This window comes from Neopelma chrysocephalum, unplaced genomic scaffold (assembly GCF_003984885.1).
Source record: "Neopelma chrysocephalum unplaced genomic scaffold, ASM398488v2 Primary Assembly neopelma1_82, whole genome shotgun sequence".
NCBI lineage: Eukaryota > Metazoa > Chordata > Aves > Passeriformes > Pipridae > Neopelma > Neopelma chrysocephalum.
The window spans coordinates 1,380,748-1,400,117 of record NW_020897744.1 but is presented as its reverse complement, the minus strand read 5'-3'; the positions used below and the strand labels follow the sequence as shown (position 1 = coordinate 1,400,117).

Below are 19,370 nucleotides of genomic sequence, written 5' to 3'. Positions count from 1 at the left end.
ACAGTTAAATGAGTAGTTTGGATAATTTTTTTTCTCATTTAGACAGAAGAAACCAGTTCAGCTTTGACCATGCATGTTACATTTTAATTTTTTTTTTCTCATGCCAAGAAATACAAAGAAAGTATATAAGATATACCATACCATCCTGCAGAAAAAGAAACATTTATCAGCAAAGAGAAGCACCCAGCTGCAGTTCCTGGTGTGTTCATGCTGTGTGTGGATGGTGGCTCTTCCCTTTTGGATTTGGAACAGGAGGAGCCGGTGTGTGGACGGTGGCTGTGGCAGTGGGGGGATGGACCCTGCACTTCCACACCAAGGATCATGTCCTGGCACCATCTAACAAGGGCCCCTGCTCCCAGGTGGGATCAGGGTTGCCTTGCTGAATCCTGCACACGTTCCCTTTCTGATGTTTCTTATCCTGGATGGGTATTTATAGGTTTGAATTTCGCTATCTACTGGTGTCAGCAAATGCTTTACAAATATTCCCACTTTGAAAAGGCTGCTTTCCCCCCCCACCCCCTTGGCTTTGTGCCCAAGCAGGGGAGTTTTTTTCAGTCCAAACCTAACTGGTTTTGCCAAAATTAAAAGATGAAAAACAATCTTAAATCTGAATTATTTGAGCTTGACAGTGCAACCCTGGCTGTGGTTCTGTGATAAGTAACAAAGTGGTAGGGCAAGGGTGAGGGTATCAGGGGGAAAAAAGAAGAAGTCATGGGGCCAGCCTAGTGGGTGCATTTCTGCAGCCTATTCCTGGGCTCAGAATGAACAGAAATGGGGTTTTAATTTTCTATAAAAGGCAGGATCTGCTCCCCTTGTCTACATGGAGAAGAGTGTGTTGGGAAGGTCAGGTACTACGTGCTGGGCTCTGCAGGGAGCCCAGGTCAGAGGTTCCCTGCCCTCGCTAACCCCTTCCAGAGGAGCCCAGCCATGACATGTCATTGCCAGCAAGACCTGTCCTGGTTAAAGGAGAGGCAGAGGATGGGAGGAAAGAGCCTGTGGGACTCACACATTGTTCCAGGGGTAGAAATGCTGAGGGGAAAGCACAGTAAACCAACAGAGATGGGGGGAGAGGGGTAAACTGGAACAGGGTGAAATACCGACCGGAAAAAGCAAACCCATCATGAGCACAGCAAACTTTGAACTCTTTTGTTGGCTTTCTTTCCTCCCTTGCTGCTCAGATCCCTTTGGTCTCCTCTGCAGGCACCAGCCAGCGTGTTGCTGTGACCCACTGACTTGTGCCAGACCTTTCCTGACCCTCGGTTGTTGCATCCTGCGAGGAGCTGCTATGAAGCCAAGCCAGTTCATCTGCTCGGCAGCAGCAAACTGCTGGTTCAGCTTAAGGCTTTGATCCAGCCTTGCTGCACCCAGCAAGGGCCCTTCTGTGCCTCTCCACAGAGCCCAGCTCTGCCCCAAACCCCAGGAAAGGAGCCCAGGGCCACCAGTGCCAGAGAGGTGCCACAGCCACGTGCTCTGTTCGGAGGCTCTTTCCCGAGCAGTGCAAACTGTGTATTTATATCCCACCAGGACCTCACACTTGTCGATTGTAACTCCTACTTCAGCTTACATTTAGAGACGTTTCCCACCTTCTCCAGCCCTTCAGCGAGCTCTCCTCCCACCAGCTCAGCTTTGCTGTCAGGTAAGGCTGGATTGCCACCACACTGCTCAGATCTCTTACCTCTCCTTCACCAGGGGGTGCAAGTTGGGCAGGTCCTGAGGATTTCATGACTGTCAGAGTTGCAAACACAGAAAACTCCACTCTGACGTGTGTGCTTAGAGGAGGCTGCAGCAGGTGGGAAAGAGCTGGGAGATAAGTAACAGGGTTTGTTTGTGGGGATGGAGAGGGAAGGTCTTGTGACATAGTTTTTGTGATTGCCCTCCTGTGCTAAAAGCCAAGTTAAGGAGAGAAGTGGCTGTGCCTGGATATGGAAAAAGAGATGCTTGCATTAAGATGAGCACTAAAGCAGCAAATAATCACGAGGAACGCTGTTGATCCCTGGATGTAGACCAAAGGAGTGACCGTGCCTGCTGGTGGCCTCAGAGTTCTGCCTTCATCTACCTCCTTGTAAGACAGCACAGGTCAGGTGTGTGCCAGGGGCTGGGGGCTCTGCAACCTCTTCCTTCATGAATACAAGATAATTCCACCCCAAAAGAGCCAAAGAGGCAGCTGAGCTGGGATGAAACTGTGTGTGATGTGGAGAAGAGCAAAGTGACAAAACCTTTGCAAAACAGGCTGCAAAATGTGTGGAGAAGCTGGCAGAGAGAAGGGACTTTCCAGATATCCCTGGAGGGTTTATTTCTCCAGCACTGGAAAGCCAGGTTACGAGCAGAGGAAATATTTTGTCAGGGATAACTGTAGAGGCTTTTCTCTGGATTTAAATGCAGGATAAGAAAAAAAGCTACATTCAAGAGTGCAGTACAGTTGTATCTAATCAGAAAGAAGATTTTAGAATGAAAGGGATTTAAGTGTTCTGGTTTTTCTTTTTTTTTCTTTATGCTTAATAGTGAGGTGAGAAGCATTCCCTCAGCTGCCTGGTGAGACAGGAGGAACAAACTCTGTCTGGGTGCACACAATAAATCATCACCATGGGGTTTTTGGGGAATGTTTCTGCCCTCTCCTGCATTTAGGGGAATCCTGGTACCTCCATTGCTCTGTGCTTCCCTGACTTGGGACTTCTCCTGGCAAGGACCACTGCAGCTGCCTCACAGATCACCCACCTCCTTCCTGACTGCAGGTATCCTAGTCCATTTTGAACTGTAGTGGGGTTTAGTTTGTCTAGATCCCTTTGGAAAAATCAGGTTCAAAGGAAATCCGTGTTCATACACGGTTCTATTAAGGAGGAGAAGGAAAGAGGTGGTTGTTTCTGGAGCTGTTCGGTGCCTGTGACTGAGCATTTGCCATCCGTGCAATTAGAGCAGCGTAATGTGAACCCACCTCGTGGGGGGTGGCAGGGATTAATCCTTTGGGTGAGGGAAAGCACTTTAGATGAAAGGCTTTATATAATGATAAAAGAGCATTTAAATTCTTACTTAATAAACACTTGGTGCTCTCAAGTCCTATAACTCACTTTTCCCTGACCGTCGGCCCTTCCTGCCTGAGGAGGAGCTTGCCCAGCTCTTCCCATCAGCTGAATTCCAGCAGCTCAGCGGTGAAGGGAGAAGATGCATGGACAAGGCAGCACTGCCTTTGTGTAGCCCAAAAAAAATGAAACCTTTTTGCCAGCAAGCAGCTTTTGGGTTCAAGAGTCAAAGAAAGAAACGTGGGGGATTTGGTGGGATTTCAACAGCCGTAAGATTAAAGTTGGAATGTCCAAGGGAGGGTTTCTGAAAAGCTTGGGAGGAACAGGTCTGGTGCCAAGGGGCACCTGGACAGAGGATGCGGGTGGGAGCTCCCACCCAGCAGCCCTCAGTGGTCTCCTGTTTGCTGAACTCACAAAAGATAAATTGGAAAAGAAAAATTGCGGATTTGGTCCATTTTAGCAGCCAGTTTCTTGTAATAAAGTGCTGGCAAAGGGGTGGATGGGAATAGAGCCCGAGAAGGTGCTGTAGTGAAGTGCTATTGCTGTGAGTCCCTGGAATCCCTTTTAGTGTAGAGAAAATTGTTAACAGCATGTCTGGGGGATTTGGCTTTCTCACCCCCTGGATTCAAATAATGTGTAGCAAAAGAAAACATTTTAAAGAGGAGCAAGCAAACAGGGGACAAGAGAATTTTCACAGCCGTGCCTGTGGCTTTGCACGTTAGTTACTACAGAGTAACTACAGCGTGGATTTACAGTTCACCCCTACCCTGTGCTAACCCCCTGTGCCCATTCACAGCCCAGAGAAGAAGTCAGTGCCAAGCAGTTGCCATGTTGTGAAGTTTCTTATGGTGTGTAGTGGATTCTCCATGTAGACAAGCCCTCGGAAGCATTAAATTTGGTCGAAGGTTTGGGGTGTTTTTCAGGATGTTAGGGAGCAGAAGTGCCCTGAAGGACCACATTTCTCAGTCAGTCCATATTTCTGGGTCCCAGGTTGGCAGAAAGGCCAGGGAGTGCAGCTCTTGGTCGTGTATTCGTGTCAGCAAAGTTTGGATAAAAGAGACTCAGGTAATAGGGAGCCAGTGGACATGGCCAGAAGTCATCTACAAAGCCTGACTAAAACAACAGGCAATGAAACTTTGCATAGTCTGGGTGGATGGGTAGAGGGCCAACCCCAGGAACAACCCACAGCAAGGATGGGGTGAGCAGGAAGGAGAAGGGATGGGGCTGGAAGGAGGCTTCAGGGGGTGTCATGATTGTATCCCACGGGAAATGGCCAAGGGAGCTGTGTGGTGTGGAAGACATGGTGAGGCCTGTGGTACCTATAGGCAGAGTGGGAGGAGCAAAGTCTATGTTGTTGTTATGTTAAATACAAAACATTACAAAATAATACAACTTGTGGAACTGACTCCGGACAGCTCTGGGGACACTGGAGATTTCCAGAGATGCAGAAGAGCACGTCAGGGGTGCAGGGAGAAGAGCAGGGATCTAAAAACTCCTCCATGCCCCTGAAAATCCCCTGGAAGGCCCTAAGCTGAAGCCCCAAAGGGTCAGGGAGATGAGCAGTGGCAGGGGCTGGATCACACTGAAGCTTCTGCATGAGCGTCATGATGTGACATCAAGGTGTAAGTGGATGGAATGTGCTCTCTGTGCCTTGGTGCTGCTGCTACAGGTTAACCAGGCTCTTGTCTGGGTGCCATGAGCACCTCCCTTTGGGTGCACAGAGGGAAATGTGTGGATTCACAGGGAACATGTTATCTTTCCTTCCATTAAAAAGCCCACCATGGGGTCGGGGTGAGGAGGAGCCTGGGGTTCTCATGCAGCAACATCCTGCTCTGCCAGCTCTGAGATCTGCCCTAAGTGATAAAAGAGCTCGTAGGAACAGATATGGAGAACATTCCCAAAGGCATGCAAATGGTCATTGTCTCTTTTTTTTTTTTCATCAAAAATACAAAAGCACCCACCACATCCTCCAGCTTTTGCGGCTGCGTTCCGCGCGGAGCAGAGCCGTGGTCCTGCTGCAGCTCTGCCCTCCCTCCTCCTCCTCCTCGTGGAACAGCTCTCAGCTCCTGATGGCAGTTTGAGCTTTGTTTTGTTTTGTAGAGACAGAGAATTTGACGATTTAAAAACCAACAACCCCCCAAAAGTCCAGTGACTTGTGCCAAAATCCTTAGGAGGATTCCTCGAAATGTCCCGTCCCCGCCTTTAGATTTTTCTTTTAAAACAAGCTTCGTTCTTGAAACTCTCTCCTCCTCTTGTACTTTAGTTGTCTCCCCACTCCGTGAGTTTTGCTGGAGGGGAATGAGGTAGTGGATTTCCCCCTTCTCCTCTCCGCTTGGTGTCCGATGGCCTTTCCCATTCCTTCTCCTGGTGTTTTTTTATCCCATCACCTGTACAGACTCATTTCCAAGAGTGAATAGAAGCATGCGTTCCTTCCGACGGCGCTCCAGAGCAGGCTGTCTAGGGCTGCCCACCTACACTGTGACAATTTTTTTTTTGTTGCAAGGCTGAAAGTAAAAACCCCAAAAGGAAAGTTGTCTTCCTCCTCTTCAAGGTATTTGCATGCTGAAACGTCTTCTAGGAAACTGGAAGAGAAAGAGAGTCTTAGGGCAGCTTCCAATGGTCACAGATGTTTCCCTTACACTCCCGGATTGGGCTTTGGGTGTTTCTGAGGCCCCTGCTTGCCTGAGCTGTGCTGGTCATGCTGGTTTGGCAGGTGGGTTTGTGTTTGGGAGGTTCCCCAAACATTTTGGGATTGTGTTTCTGGGAAGGTTGATTTGTGACCTGAAACCCTTCTGGTTTTACCCCACTCCACTCTTCTAAACCCACCACAGCTTTTGCCAGGGCAAAACCTGTCACCAGGGCGATCTTGTGTGGTCACCACAGCACTGTGGACAGCACAGGGAGGGCTTTCCATGCTGGTCATTTGGACAGTGTATGTGGTTACTACCAGGAGCCCATTCTCTGAACTGTTCTTGCATGTGTGTGTGCAGCTGGTGATGGTCAAACCAGCCTGAACTGCAGGGGTTTAGTGCTCTCCCAGTTCCGTTAGGATGGGAATGGAGCTCCATCTACCCGAGGGTGGTGGATGGTGGGCAGGTGTGTCCTGTCCACTGGGTTGGAGCCACGTGAGGTTCCTGCTCTAGCTGGACTGTGGAAAAGAGAAGGAAGTGTTACCTCTGACGCTGAGTGAAATGTAGATCACGATGATGATGGTCCCCAGGACGATGGAGACGATGCTGAGCAGCCTGGCCATGCGTCCGAGCCGCCGGGCTCCGTCCGTGTCCCCTTGCTGCCCACTGTTCCTCGACTGGGGGGGACACAGAGAGAGGCTCCTGAGAATGGCAGAGTGGCTCCCTGGCTGTACCTCCCCACACTGAGAGCTCTGTGTCCCCAGGGGCTGGACCTGCCACCCTGAGCTCTTACAGGATGACACGCGAATCCCCTTGGTGAGCCCACGGCTTTGACAGCCCATGGTCCTGATAAACTGGAATGCCTGGACAATCCATTTGGGAAGCTGCTCTGCTTCCCTGGGTAGGAGCTGGACTGACTCAAGCCTGTCTTTTGCTGGAGTGACTAAGAAATAACCCTGGCATGGGACAGCAGGCACAGCAGAGCCCCAGCCAGCATCAGCCCCTCTCTGCATCTTTCATGGAAAACCCTGAAACTTTTGACTGCAGTCCCTGAAGCAGCTCAATTCTATGGGACTGTGCAGGGGAATTGCATCTCCATGGGGTACCACCAACCCTCTGCAGCTTTTGTACAGACAAGCATCCTGCTTCCCTCTTCTTCTGCAAACATATGTATTGAGCAGCAATGTATATTGTGAGTTTAACCAGCACTGACAAACTGGACAAAAATGCAGTGACATTTCCAAAGCAGCATGAGGCCTCTGTACCTTTGGAGCTGGATGTGTGTGTGAGAGGAACAGGCTTTGATAAAACAAGTGGTAACCACTGGCTTTCCCCTCATGATGGGATGTGCTTCGGTGCCTCTGCATCACCCTGAATTTCTGCTTCAACACAGGCGGGTTGTGTTCGCCATCTCTCTTTTTAAATGCAGTCCTCCTACAGTGAATTCCTGCTCTCTTGTGCACTGTAGGGAGGGGAGGAATAGTCCATAGAGCTTCTCTATTCTGGTCCTGGTTTCATTGTGATTTCCCCTGCTGCTCTATTGATCTCCTCAGGCAGCTCAGTGAGAGCTTTCCCCTGTGCTGTAAGGAAAAGCAGGGTTTCCCTGGCTGTGGCAGGGCTAAGGAGTGGGATGGGGGAAGGCACGAGTAGGTGGCTGGAAATCATTTTGTGAGGAGTCATTAAGGGATGAAGAGAGATCCCCAAAAGCTGGAGCTAGAGCAGGATTTGCCTGGTGCTGATGGATGCTGGAACATGTCCAGAGAAAGGTAATAGAGCTGGGGAAGGATCTGGAGCACAGGTCTGATGAGGAGCAACTGAGGGAGCTGGGGGGGCTCAGGGGGGACCTTCTCACTCTCTACAACTCCCTGAAAGGAGGGTGGAGCCAGGTGGGAGCCAGTTTTTTCTCCCAGGTAACAAGTGATAGGACAAGAGGAAATGGCCTCAAGTTGTACCAGGGGAGGTTTAGGTTGGATATTAGGAAAAATGTCTTCACTGAAAGGGTGGTCAGGCTGCCCAGGGAAGTGGTAGAGTCACCATCCTTAGAAGTGTTCAAAAAATGTGTGGATGTGGCAGCTGGGGATGTGGTTTAGTGGTAACATGGAAGTGTTAAGTTAATGGTTGGACTTGATGATCCTAGAGGGCTTTTCCAACCTAAATGATTCTGTGATCCCGTAATGTTGGTGGGCACCAGCATTTTTATGGCAGGCTTTCAGTGGGCTGAATTGATCCTTATCTTCAAGCACAAGTGGCCACGTAAGGGAATGGAAAAGAAAATTTGGAGGTTCCCTTCGAAATTTTGCTTTTCACTACTCACTCAGGGATGGCCACCCACGAGCTTGGCTGAGATCCAGACCCTGGAAGCATCTCTGGGGGGTTAGTGAAGTTCCCCCAGGGTCTGTCCAGCAGTGCAGCTGGGGCTGGGTGGGTTGAGCAGGATTTGGGGGTCACACCCAAAGGGAAAAGATGTAAGATTGGATGAGCAAAACCTTGCCTGGTACCTGACAGGGGAGCAAGAGTGATGCTGTGGCCTGAGCCCTCTGAGCTCACAGCCCTGGGCTCAGCAGCACCTGCTGGGCTATAGAGAAGCCTCCACCCTCACCAACCACACAGAGCATCCTGAAGGCCAAGCACAGCTCATCAACAAACATCACACACAGAGGCATCATAAACTCTCAGAGGAAGTGATTACCCATCTTCTTTCTTGCTCTTCTAATTGGCAAATCATTTGGTTCCCGAGAGAAAAAAACACTGGAAATAAGAATTCCTGGTGAGGGAGAAGCGTTGCTGCTGAGAGAAGGGCCCGGAGCGCTCCTGATCCTGCCGGAAAGGGTGTGCTGGGCGTCCTGCCCTTGGCTGAGGGAGCTCCCAGCACTTAGCAGAGGGCAGCTGTGCAGTCCCACGCGAGGATATTGTGGTGGAATTACTCACCGTGCGTCAGCATTTGCTGCCTGTGCAGTGGAGAGGCCGGAGCCCCTCCATCAGTGGAGCAGGAGCTCCCTGCTCGGCCAGAGGCAGATGGGCTGCGACCAGCCCGGCTCTCCGGGCTGAAAAGCCTTCCCAGATTCGTGCAGTGCCCTCCTGCCTCCCGTGAAGCCCATTGGGAAGGGGGTTTGGAGGGATGAAAACTGGGTAAAGGGGTTTTAAGGACTGTTGGTAATATTTATGCGTGGTTGGGGAGGTTTGGAGTGAGAGGAAAGGGAAGCGAGGCAGGATGGGGGGAGAAGGGAGCCCAGCAGCCTTAATCCAGTGGAGGAGTCGGGTGAAACTCCCCTTGACTTCACTGGGAACAGGGTTTTTTAGATACTTCAACTGCTTTGAGCAGTTACTTTTTATTTAGAGATGCTTTTAAGTATTTAACATTTTAACGTGGGTTAAAGGCTTCTTCCCCTGCCCCATCCATCTCCAGCTGTGCTGCCTTGGCTGAGCCAGGGGTCAGGAGAAGGGGATCTGGGGCAGGTTGCAGGGCCAGCATCTCCCTGTGCCATCTGCCAGCTCCTCCCTTTGGGCTGTGCCTGCTAAAACTGGGGAAACTCTGAGTTAAGAAAATAAATGTACGAGTTAAAAAAAGTTAAAGGTGGAAGGGGATCAAAGCAATCCCCCTTGCCTTTCAAAAAATGCGTATCTCAGAAATAACTGTGCTGGAAAGGGTCCCCTGCCACATGTTTTTTAAATTAATTAATTAATTAATTAATTAAGGGTTAGGAGGCCTAGTCGTGCTCCAGCACTAACCATGAAACATCACTGAGAGTCTGAACAAACAAATATCTGATGCTACTCTCCCATTTCCCATTCATCCTTCTTTAATGCCACTGCCTCTTGGCAGCACCGTGACCAAAACATGCCCGGCCCAGGCAGCTGCTCCATAGGAAAAATGCAGCTTTGGAGGTTTCCATGTACTCATTTTAGTTTGTATCACCATGTAAATAACACAGCAGAGCCTCAAACAGGCAGGCCACTGCTTCCACTGCATCCCTGCAAACGTCCTGCTCCACTCAGTGCCACCCTGTACATCACCAGTGACACCAGCAGAGCTCAGGACCTCCTTCCTCCTGGTCTCAACAGCAGGTTTGCCAGACTGGCTCTAAGAGCGATGGGATGCAGCCAAGAGCTATTTTCATGACAGAACAGGAGGTGACAAAATGAAGCCTCATGGGTTGGTGGCAAGAGATGGGGAGGATGCAGTAGCCCAGGGATCGACAGAATCCCTGCCCTGCTTACTAAAAGCTCCAACTCTGAGGATTTATCTCTTTAGGCTCTGGTTTTTGTAACAAGTGTAATATTTTGGCAGGGTGTGGGTTAGATTGCAGTGAATTATGCAGTTTTAGCTGTCTTCTAGGGAAAATATATAGGCTAACAAATTCAATGTATTTATCACTACAGCTTTCTGCAAGTGTTTATTGCTCATTTATCCTGAACAATTACAAAAAAACACATCAGCATTGGCATGGGGTGTTTAGCAAGCATTTGGTACTGTACATATATTATTCATTGGTGTGGAACAGTTTGATTGTAGTTCTCTAGTATCACTAATCCTGTGTTTTGCTTTCCACATAAAAACATTAACATCTTGTTTATTAATGGAGACCCGCCGAGGCAGAACATCTCAGAAAGGCTCGAGGGCGACGGGGGAGTGAGTCACTGTGTGTGAGCCAAGGGATTCCTGTTAGAGCCCAGGGCTGGAAAATCTGAAGGACCTTGGAAGCGAGTGCTGTACTGCAGCACCTGTGGAGCCAGGTAGGGCTGGGTGTTGCAGAAGTTATTAATCTTACCTGTTTCCCACTGCTATCTGTTCCAGTTACTGTTCAAAATGGGTTTTTTCCCTAAGTGACCCTGTTGCAAATGAAGGCAATTACTTTTCTGTGCTAGTCCCAGGGATGGGGAAGACAAATCATCACGTCCTCTTCCCTGCAATCTTTCCCAATTTATGAACTGGCTTTGGGTGCTCTTTGCTGCCTTCCACCAATGACTCAAAATAAATCACTAATCTTCAACACTTGTGTTTTGTTGAAGGAAACATTCCAAGAGGGGTATAAGTAAGTCAGCTCCAGGCTCATATAGATGACTGTGGCATTTAAAATGAGTAAGGATAGTCCAACTTCTCCCACATCTTTTGGGGATGACACCACTTATTTTGGACACCAAGTGCTTTGCAGGGTTGCCCTTGATGCTAATATATGGTTCTTCTGGCTGGGTATTTTCACTTCCCTTCATTTGTTCAGAGTTTTGTATATTGTGACCTCTCTGCTCCTTCCCCCAATGTGGCTGCACTTTGGTGGGAAGGGAAAGGGACTCACAGCAGAAATGCAGTGTGTGTGTGTGTGTGTGTGTGTGTGTGGTACCCAGCTCTGCCCTTCACTCCTCTGAGATGGGTCCCATGGGCCTGCGCTGTCCTTGTGTCCACCAGTCCCACTCTCTGGCTTGGGGAATGACCTGAACCCCACAGTGCAGCCAGATCCTCACTTGGCCAAGAAAATGCATCCCGGGATTGGTGGAGGAGCCTCCAGGTAACTCGTTTCCACAAGACCAGCATTAGCAGGAACAGGCTGGAGGCTAAAGCAGGGGGTTTTTTTCCACCTCTGGCTATAGGCCCTGCTGGGATCTGAGAGCAGCTTTTGGAAAATGATTTATGAGACACTAAACTCAGAAGCATTCATTTGCTTTCCTCTCTGGATGCTTATTACCCAGAAAAAAAAGCTTTCATGTGCAAAAGCATTGACTTAGGAAAGAAAGGCACAATTGCAGAGTTAAAGGAACGTCAGCACGTTGTGGAAAGGTCCTCCTGTTCCCCCAGGTGACAGGAATCACAAAAACCTGGTTCCTGCTCAGATTTGTGCATGATCAGGCACTCCCAGGTTTTACTCTGTGAAAAAAATTAAGCCTGTGGGAACCCTGGGGGTCACTGGGAGCTAAATTGCTCCCTGCTGTAAGCAGGTAAAGCATCAGCCAATGCCCTCAGAGCTGTTCCTGCTGGCAGAAGGACCCAGACAGATGTTTCCTGTTTCCCCAGGGTCAGCACAGAGGAAGGATCACTCCTCATCCTGCTCTGCTGCTGCCGTGTGGAGCTCCCTGCCTGTCAGGTGGGGGTGTGTGGAGGGGGTGATGGTGTAGGCAGGGCCAGGACTAGAAAGGGCAGTAATAAATTAAGTGAACTGTGTGTGCTATAGACCTTGTCCTGGAGAACAAGCTCATCTGAGTGCACCTCTGCCTTTGGGGTTGGGCTTCTCCTTCCCCAGCTCTGAGTGAGCTCTGGTCAATGTGACCAAGGGCCTTGGAAGCAGAGGGCAGCCAAACAGTCTTGTTGCCTTGTTGGTCCTGCCTGCCTTTGGGTGTGACACAGTCACTACACCCAGTCCCTCACTGTCTGGCAGGATTAACTAACTCCTGCTCCTTTTTCACTGCTTTCTCTTCTACTCCATGGGGCTCGTGTGGCCCAAGGCACATCCCCACTGCCCTGGAGGCTCTGACGCCTGCAAGGGAGAGTGTGAGAATCTATTTTGCATGAAGGCTAATGTGGTTGGAAAATCCCCGTGAGAGACCTTGTTTATTACCATGGATATGCAATACCCAGCTGCTTTCCCTCTCGTTGCAGTGCAAAGCCAAACAAGGCTGGCTGGCTTCCCTGTATGCTGCCTAAACAGGCTCTGCCACACAACTGTACTACGCAGATGACAGCTGGCACTGGCAGAAACGATGATTCCTCCTCAAAATGGAAATTGGTCTCTCTAGAGGGCTTTCTGTGGCAACTGCCAGTGCCTGCCTCCAAGTTGTTGTTGGTTTTTGGGGAAGTGCTGGCTGCAGGTGCCCCTCGGTGTGTTTCTGTGTGCTAAGCAGGTAGCTGAGATGATTTTTCAAAGAAAAGATTTGCCTTTGTTGCAAATCAAAGGCACAGAAGGTTCCGGGGGGGGCTGTACAAGAGAGCAGCATCTGATGGGTAAGGGGGTGGCCGTGCCTGTAGGGCTGTGCTGACTGAGCCACCTGTACCCGAGATGGGTGGGAGGCTGGCTGGCTTCATTCTGCCCTGCTCGGCTGTTGGTGTATTTGCAGAGGTTTGGGGGATGTTTAATGGAGAAAATTGCTTCTCCGGGGCAACTAAAAGAGCTGCAAGTGCACCTGACCCTTTGAAGTGCCTGAGGGACAGGAACCAGCCTCCAGCCAGGGTCTCCCCAGTGCTGCAGGGCTGGGCTAGGAGGGGCGGAGGGAGATCCCTTGTCATTGCTTCGCCTCGCAGCTCCTTCCCGGGAAAGCCCGGCGAGTCGTTCTGGACCGCTGCCTGGCGGCAGGGATCGGGCTTCCCGGAGCTACCGGGCTTCCCGGAGCCAACGGGCTTCCCGGAGCCCTGCCCTGGGATCCCCCACCCATCTCCATCTACGTCCCGCTGCCTCCCCGCATCTCCATCTCCATCCCACCGCCTCCCTTTCCACAACCATCCCTCCGCCTCCCCGCGCGCTGCCCCGGGCTCGGCGCCGCTCCCCGCCCGCCTCCTCCCGCCTCCGTTCCCCGGACCCGCACCGGAGCGCCCTGCGGGAGCCGAGCGGCGGCACAGCCCGGCCGAGCCCCCGCGCCCCGGGCTGAGCGCTGCGGGAGCGGTGCGGGCGCCTCCCGCCCCGCCGCGCCCCGGTCCCGGCGGTGCAGCACCGCGGACAGCTCCGGGGCGGCCGTCGGGGGCGGCGGGGGAACCGGGGGGGAACGGGCGGGTCTGTGAGCCCGGCGGGTCCCGCACTCACCATGATGGAGAAGACGAGGCCCACGATGTTGAGGGGCCAGACGGGGCAGAAGCAGGAGAAGATGGCGAGCACCAGGTAGTCCCGCGGGCGGCCCTGCTCCGGGGCCGCCGTGCTGGTGGCCGTGGAAGAGGCTCTGCCCAGGCTCAGCCGGGACGGCGAGAGCGGCGGCGCCTCCAGGTGCCCGACCGACACCGACTTGTAGCCGAGCCCGTGCCCGTTGCGCTCCGTCTCGCCGGGCAGTGCTGCCGTGAAGGATTTGGAGCCGCGGAGGCCCTTCTCCTCCCGGCCCTCCGTCGCCGACAGCAGCTTCTCGGTCTCCTGGAAGCGGGTGGGCAGCACCGTGCCCGAGCCCGAGCCGGAGCCCGAGCCCGCGCCCGCGCCCCCGGGCGCGGAGCCGGTGCTGGCCATGGCCCGGCGGAGCGGGCTCCGGCAGCGCCCCGCCGCCGCCGCTCTGCGCTCGGGGCCCGCCGCCCCCCGGGAGGCCGAGCCGGAGGAGGGGCCAGCCCGGCTCGGCCCCCGGGGCAGGATCGGGGCCGCGGCCCGCCCCCGGGGTGCCCCCGTGCCCCCCGCTCCTCACCCCCGGGCCGCGCTCAGCCTCCGCCCGTCCCGGTGCGGGCGGCGCCGCGGCCCCCCCGGGATGCTGGCGGGGATGCGGCGGGGCGGAGCGGAGCGGTGGGAGAGCAGGGGTGTCCCCGCCGCCTCCAACCCGCCCAGCCCCGGGCTCTGTCCCGCCCCACCGACCCCCCGCTCTTCCCGGGGGCTCCCACGGGCTCCACTCCGCTGCAGCGGTACGTGAGAGCTCAGCCCCGGTCGGGCTCCGCCTGTGCCGGCGGGGTCGGGGCCACCTCCAGCCCCGGCGGCGCGGAGGGTGCCGAGGGTGAGTCCGTGCTGGGTGCACACAGCCCTGCTGCCCCTGCCTCCCTCCTGGCTGAAAACCCTTTCCCAGGTAGGTGGGGGGCGTGCGGCACAGAGCAGACCCTCACAATGCCCCTCATCGCTGCAGAGCTGGGCTGGGGCTGCCCTGGGTCAGTGCCATCTACAGGGCACACCCAGCACCTTCTGCCTCCCTGAGAGGTGCCCACAGAGCCTGATGCCAGCCAGGACCTGCTGCCCAGCCCTGCCCAGAGCCTTATTCCATCCTGCAGCCTCCAGGTAGAATTAGGACTTGCGTTTTGTAACGCAGTGGGGTGACCCAGCTCTGGGAGGGTCTTGTGAGGTTTTGCATCCCCCTCTGCCTCTGTGACCAGCTGTTTCCATCTCTCACTTCAGCTGGTCACCAAAGCTGGTGGGGGAAAAACATGGAGATGCAAATCTGTGAGGAGGGAGGGGTTCCTGTCTGAGTTAGGGTGTCACTTAAACCTTCCCTGAATGCTGGTGTTGCTGGGCTCTCACCCCCTGGGTGATGGCTGCTGACAGGCAGAGCAGGGCTCTGTGCTGCTCCACGGAGAGCCAGAGCAGGGAGAGCACCCAGGGCAGGGATGCTGTTGGGAGAAGCAGGATTCCTTCCGTGGACAGGGCTGCAGGCCTTCTTCTGGCAAAGGGAACACCTGTCAGAGACTGAAGCCAAGATGCCTCATACCATCAGCACTTTAAAGAGGCTCCTTTGCTGAGCAAAGAGCTCTCTCTCCTGGCTGCTGCCAGCTTTCCCCTGCTCCCAGCCCAGCTCCCTTGTCCCACTGGGGATTAAGGAAGGAGGAGGAGACCCTGGGGAGGGCCTGGCACACAACAGCAGAGGGTTGAGATGGTTGTTCCAGCACGTGCTCCTCGGCAGGGAAGGAGCTCAGACTGCCCTTGGTATGTTGGCAGCCATGCTGGGAGCACTGGGGTGGGAGCAGTGGGGCTGGGGGAGCTCTGTGGGGCTCAGCACTGCGGGAATCACACAGTGCAATTGGCCCAATCCAAAAATCTGCCAGCTGTGGTAAGTGTGGCTGTAAATCCCTTCCTGATTCCTGCAGCGATTCCAGTTTGCTGAGCCTTGGGTGGAAGGGAGCCCTCCCAGCTGGTCCAAGCTCTCTAAGCCAGAGGGAAGGGACAAAAGGGACCTTTCTAGTAAAATTCCCCCTTCCTCCCTGCCTTGGGGGCCGGCAAGGAACGTGCTACTGGCCTGTCCCACCAGAGCCACTTCACTGTGATCAGGAGGAAACTGCAATTGGATGGGTGGGTTTTATGAAAGCCGACATCTGTCTCCCCTCCCGGCCTCGCAAATCTGCCAGGCACAAACGTCTGTACCAATGAGCTTAGCATCAGAAGTCCCAGGGCACTAACCTTTCCCTGCTCCTGCTCCCCTCCTTCACCGATGGGAGCCAGAGTGACCAGCCAGCCAGGGGCTTTAGCATGATCCCCACGGCCCATCTGTCCATCCCACACATATTAAGAGCCAGTGCCCTGGTGCTGGGTTTGTAATTCGTATTTTCTCACAGAGCAAGCAAGAGAGAATAAATAACAGTGGCAATCAGCAACAGTGAGAACTCACAACAAGAAACAGAGAGCTGGCACTTCCACAGGACTTCCTACATTCCACAGTTTTCCCACAGAGCAGAGACCTGGGCAGCGCTGGGGTCCAGTACAGCTTGTTGGGGGTTCCCAGCTCTCAGCAGCACTGCAGCCAAGCTCCACATCGTGCAGCGCTTCTCTCTTACCCAGCACTCCCTTCCCGCTCCCCCCACTTGTCCCATGGATCCATTACCTTCCTGGCACCATCTTGCCACCCCAGCCCCGCAGGTCAGTGGATGGGGAGGCACTGCTGGTGTCCCCAGCTCTGGCAATAGCCCAGCTGCCAGGGGACTGCCCCGGCCAGGGGGTCCTGCAGGCTGCCCATGTATCGCTGCTGGCAGGTGCCCCGGAGCGCAGGGTGGGAGATCCCGCTGGAGCAACAGGCAGGGCTGGGCATGGAGTGATCCTCCTTCGGGCTCTCGTAGTGATGGAGCTGCCTCTGAGGGGAAAACTCAGCACAGAGAGGAGACGGAGGGCAGCGTGTGCCTGCAGAACCGGGCCCCCAGGGAAGCTGGGGGCGGCTGCCCTTCCCCCCTGGCTCCTGCGCAGGGACCCCAGCCCGGCCGTGGCACTCGGAGTGGGCACAGGGCCAGCAGCACCCGGCGCCGTGCAGGGACAGGGACAGAGCCGCGATCCTGTTGATGGCTCGCCGGAGGGTGGCGATTTTAGAAAGCCTTTTGCCACCGAGGTCATGCTTGAGGGCCAGGCGCAGGGCGTTGAAGGCTTGGTTGTAGTCCAGAATCCTCTTACGCTCTCTGACGTTGGCAGCCATCCTCCTGGCCTTGGAGCGCACCGGCCTGCTCCTCTTCCTCACCTTCATCCCTTCAGTGTCCCCCAGGCAGGCCGCTGCTTCCCTGCCCTGGGGGACCCAGAGACTCTGCCCACAGCATGCCTGGGGTGTGCCCCCCGCTTCCAGCTCCTCCTCTGAGCTGTCTGGCTCTGGCTCTGTGCCTTTCCCCACGGCTACTCTGGACATGGCAGCGGCGAGGGGGAACAGGAGAGGTGCTGCTGTGGTTCTGCCTCCTGGGAGGTGTGGGAGACACTCCTCCAGGGACACACAGCCGCCTCTAAAAACCCCACCACAGGGCTCGTCACGTGGCTCCCCTGACCCTCCTCACCTGCCGCAGGTGTGGCTTTGCAGAGAGTCACAGGGCGACTCCTGCCTGGTTCCTGCCCCTGGGGATGCTCCTGAGCATGTGGTGCCAGGCTGGAGCATGGGGCATCAGTGCTGGGGTGCCCGGAGCTTGCAGTGAGATGCTCAAAGGCCCCAGCACGTGTTGCAGTGGTTGCTTTAGTCTCTGCTAAGAATTTGGGTGCTGCAGGAGTTCCCCTGTGCTGCTCTGCTCTCTCCTCCACTGGGTGGGCTGGCGGCTCAGCCTGAGCCAGGTCACCCCTGGGTTTTATATGGTGCTGTGACGCAGAACCCCGTGGGGCATCACCATCCTGGCTCTTCTTTCCCCCCAGCTCATGGGTGCCACAGCATCTCTGTTACTTCCCAGCTAAGAGAAACTGAGGCACGGAACGATGACACTGCTGAGAGAGGAGCAAGTCTTGTGGCTGAGTGCAGGAGAAGGCAAAATTACTCCTGGCCCAGGACTGGGGCTGGAGGCTCCACACAGCTGCACCCCAGTGAGCCAGGAGCATCCGTGGGCACTGAGGTAGGTGGGTGCCTGGGAAGGAGCAGCCCCTGGGAGTCAGGGATCCGTACAGGAATGTGCAGGGCTTGGCATGCCTCTGCCCTGCGGAGCAGGAAGCAGGAATGTGTCAGGGGGGATTGGGGCAGGTGATAAAAGAGCTAAAGTGCTACCTGCATCCAGAGCCTTCCTGTCCCTTCACAGCAGAGCAGGAGCCTGGGGGCAGAGCTGTCTGGGCTGACGGGCCTGCCCAGCACTTACTTGGGGAAAACGACGCTGAAAGGAGCTCCTTGTTTCCTGAATCCACAAGCTGGTGGGACGAAGGACTTCCCAGGTGCAGCAGGTCCGGAGGCCATGGGCAGAGCCAGGTCCCCACCCTCAGAGCAGTGAGGGACAGCTATGTGTGTTTGCCCATCATCTCATTAGCAAGCAGTCACTAAATGCCTTCCTGTGCGACAGGTAATGCTTTGAAAAACAGCCCAGGAGCGGGTCTGACAAATTGTTGGGGTGACTGGCGCGAAAGCAGAGCCCCTGGAGAATGTGCCCCCCTTGATCCATCCCTTCCTATCTGATCGTCCTGGCTCATGTTTGATCAATAGCCACAATTAGCGGGGGGTTATTTGTCTATTGCCCGTCTCCTCTCTTGGCTCTTTGAAGCCTGAGCTAATTTAGGTGCCTCTCCTCCAGGAACCCAATAAATCAGGAGCCAGGGCCTCAGGGAGAGGGGAGGTTGAGGCATCAGGACTTCAAAGGGAGGTGAAGCTTGCAAATATTTTTAAGCGCTCACCTGTGCTCACTATGGCCCTCTTGTTCTCTCCAGCATCCTTCTCACCACCCAGTCTTGCTCTGCCCAGGAGTGGAGGCTCCCTGACCACTGACTTACCTGGTGAGCTCAGCTCAGGAGCAAGGGGATCTTCAGGATGCTTGAATGCCAGCAGGACATGGATGTCAGACCCACTTAGAGATGTGCCTGTCTAAAACCCAGCTAAGCAGCACAGATCCTTGCCACGGGAATGTTTTTGCTGGTGTGTGAGGTCAGGAGGTGCAGTACAGAACAGACACGGAGGAGGCTGAGCTGGGCACAAAGCCAGTCCCAGCCGGGTGATGCTTGGGCAGAGGGAGGGGCAGAAGCAGCAGTCCCAAAGCTGCCCCCATCCTACCCGCAGCCCCAGGAGCTGGCTGGGGAGAGCTGCCAGGGGTTCTCAGTGTCTCAGCTCTGGGCAGCCCTGGCTGCAGGGATCCAGGCCCAGCTCCTGGAAGCGGGCAAGACCAGAGTATAAATCATGGGGCCCTGGATGCCACCTGTAATTAGTGCATCCCGCTGGGCCATCCCCACCTCGTCCTGGTCGCTTCCTACCTAGGTGCCCATTACAGGGTGGGAGGTCAGCAGGAACGCCCACCCAGGCCCTGCTCCCCCGGTCCCTGCTGATTTATCACCTTGTGCTGGCGAGATTTATGGGCTGAGATGGGGAACCAGAAACACGTTGTAGGGCTCTGCTGGGCGCATTTGCCTGACAGATGATGAAAGAGCCGTAATTATCTGTCGCCACACATAAATCAGGCCACTCATGGCATCCCTGTCCTCCTCCCCAGCCTCTAAGAAGTGGTTTGGCCCCCAGGGACACCCCACCTGTGTCACACTGGACTGGGGCACTGCTGAGTGCTGGGTACCTCCCAGTATTTTCACAGCTCTCATGGGTCCCGCAGCCCAAAGGTGTGTTCTGGGTGTCTTTGCCCCAGCACTGCTGCTGAGCGGGGCCTTAACTCCTGCAAAGAGCCCTGGACTGGCTGCCCCTCTCCCACACCCATCCAGCACCCCCAAACCACTCCTGCTTCCAGGTGAGAGCTGCCGGGGCCATCTGGGAGCACAGC

General features: G+C 54.6%; 2 protein-coding genes across 2 annotated transcripts; both read right to left on the bottom strand.

Annotated features, from left to right (window-relative positions):
• Positions 1-62: 62 nt before the first annotated feature.
• TRARG1 (trafficking regulator of GLUT4 (SLC2A4) 1) lies at positions 63-13,856 on the bottom strand. The gene is made up of 3 exons (XM_027690930.1): positions 13,372-13,856; positions 6,192-6,324; positions 63-5,599 (listed from the first exon to the last, which is right to left on the bottom strand). Exons 1-3 carry the CDS (start codon positions 13,777-13,779, stop codon positions 5,592-5,594), a joined length of 549 nt encoding a protein of 182 aa, XP_027546731.1. The 5' UTR covers positions 13,780-13,856; the 3' UTR covers positions 63-5,591.
• Positions 13,857-16,047: 2,191 nt separating this feature from the next.
• Positions 16,048-17,081, bottom strand: BHLHA9 (basic helix-loop-helix family member a9). The gene has a single exon (XM_027691208.1). It carries the CDS (start codon positions 16,838-16,840, stop codon positions 16,094-16,096), a length of 747 nt encoding a protein of 248 aa, XP_027547009.1. The 5' UTR covers positions 16,841-17,081; the 3' UTR covers positions 16,048-16,093.
• Positions 17,082-19,370: the final 2,289 nt, after the last annotated feature.

Excerpts from the sequence above, each read along its gene's own strand:
- BHLHA9 (XM_027691208.1), bottom strand. The coding sequence starts at position 16,840 with ATGTCCAGAGTAGCCGTGGGGAAAGGCACAGAGCCAGAGCCAGACAGC.
- TRARG1 (XM_027690930.1), bottom strand. The coding sequence starts at position 13,779 with ATGGCCAGCACCGGCTCCGCGCCCGGGGGCGCGGGCGCGGGCTCGGGC. Across the intron at positions 6,325-13,371 it reads GCCTCGTCTTCTCCATCATG|TCGAGGAACAGTGGGCAGCA; the intron begins GTGAGTGCGGGA and ends TGTCCCCCCCAG.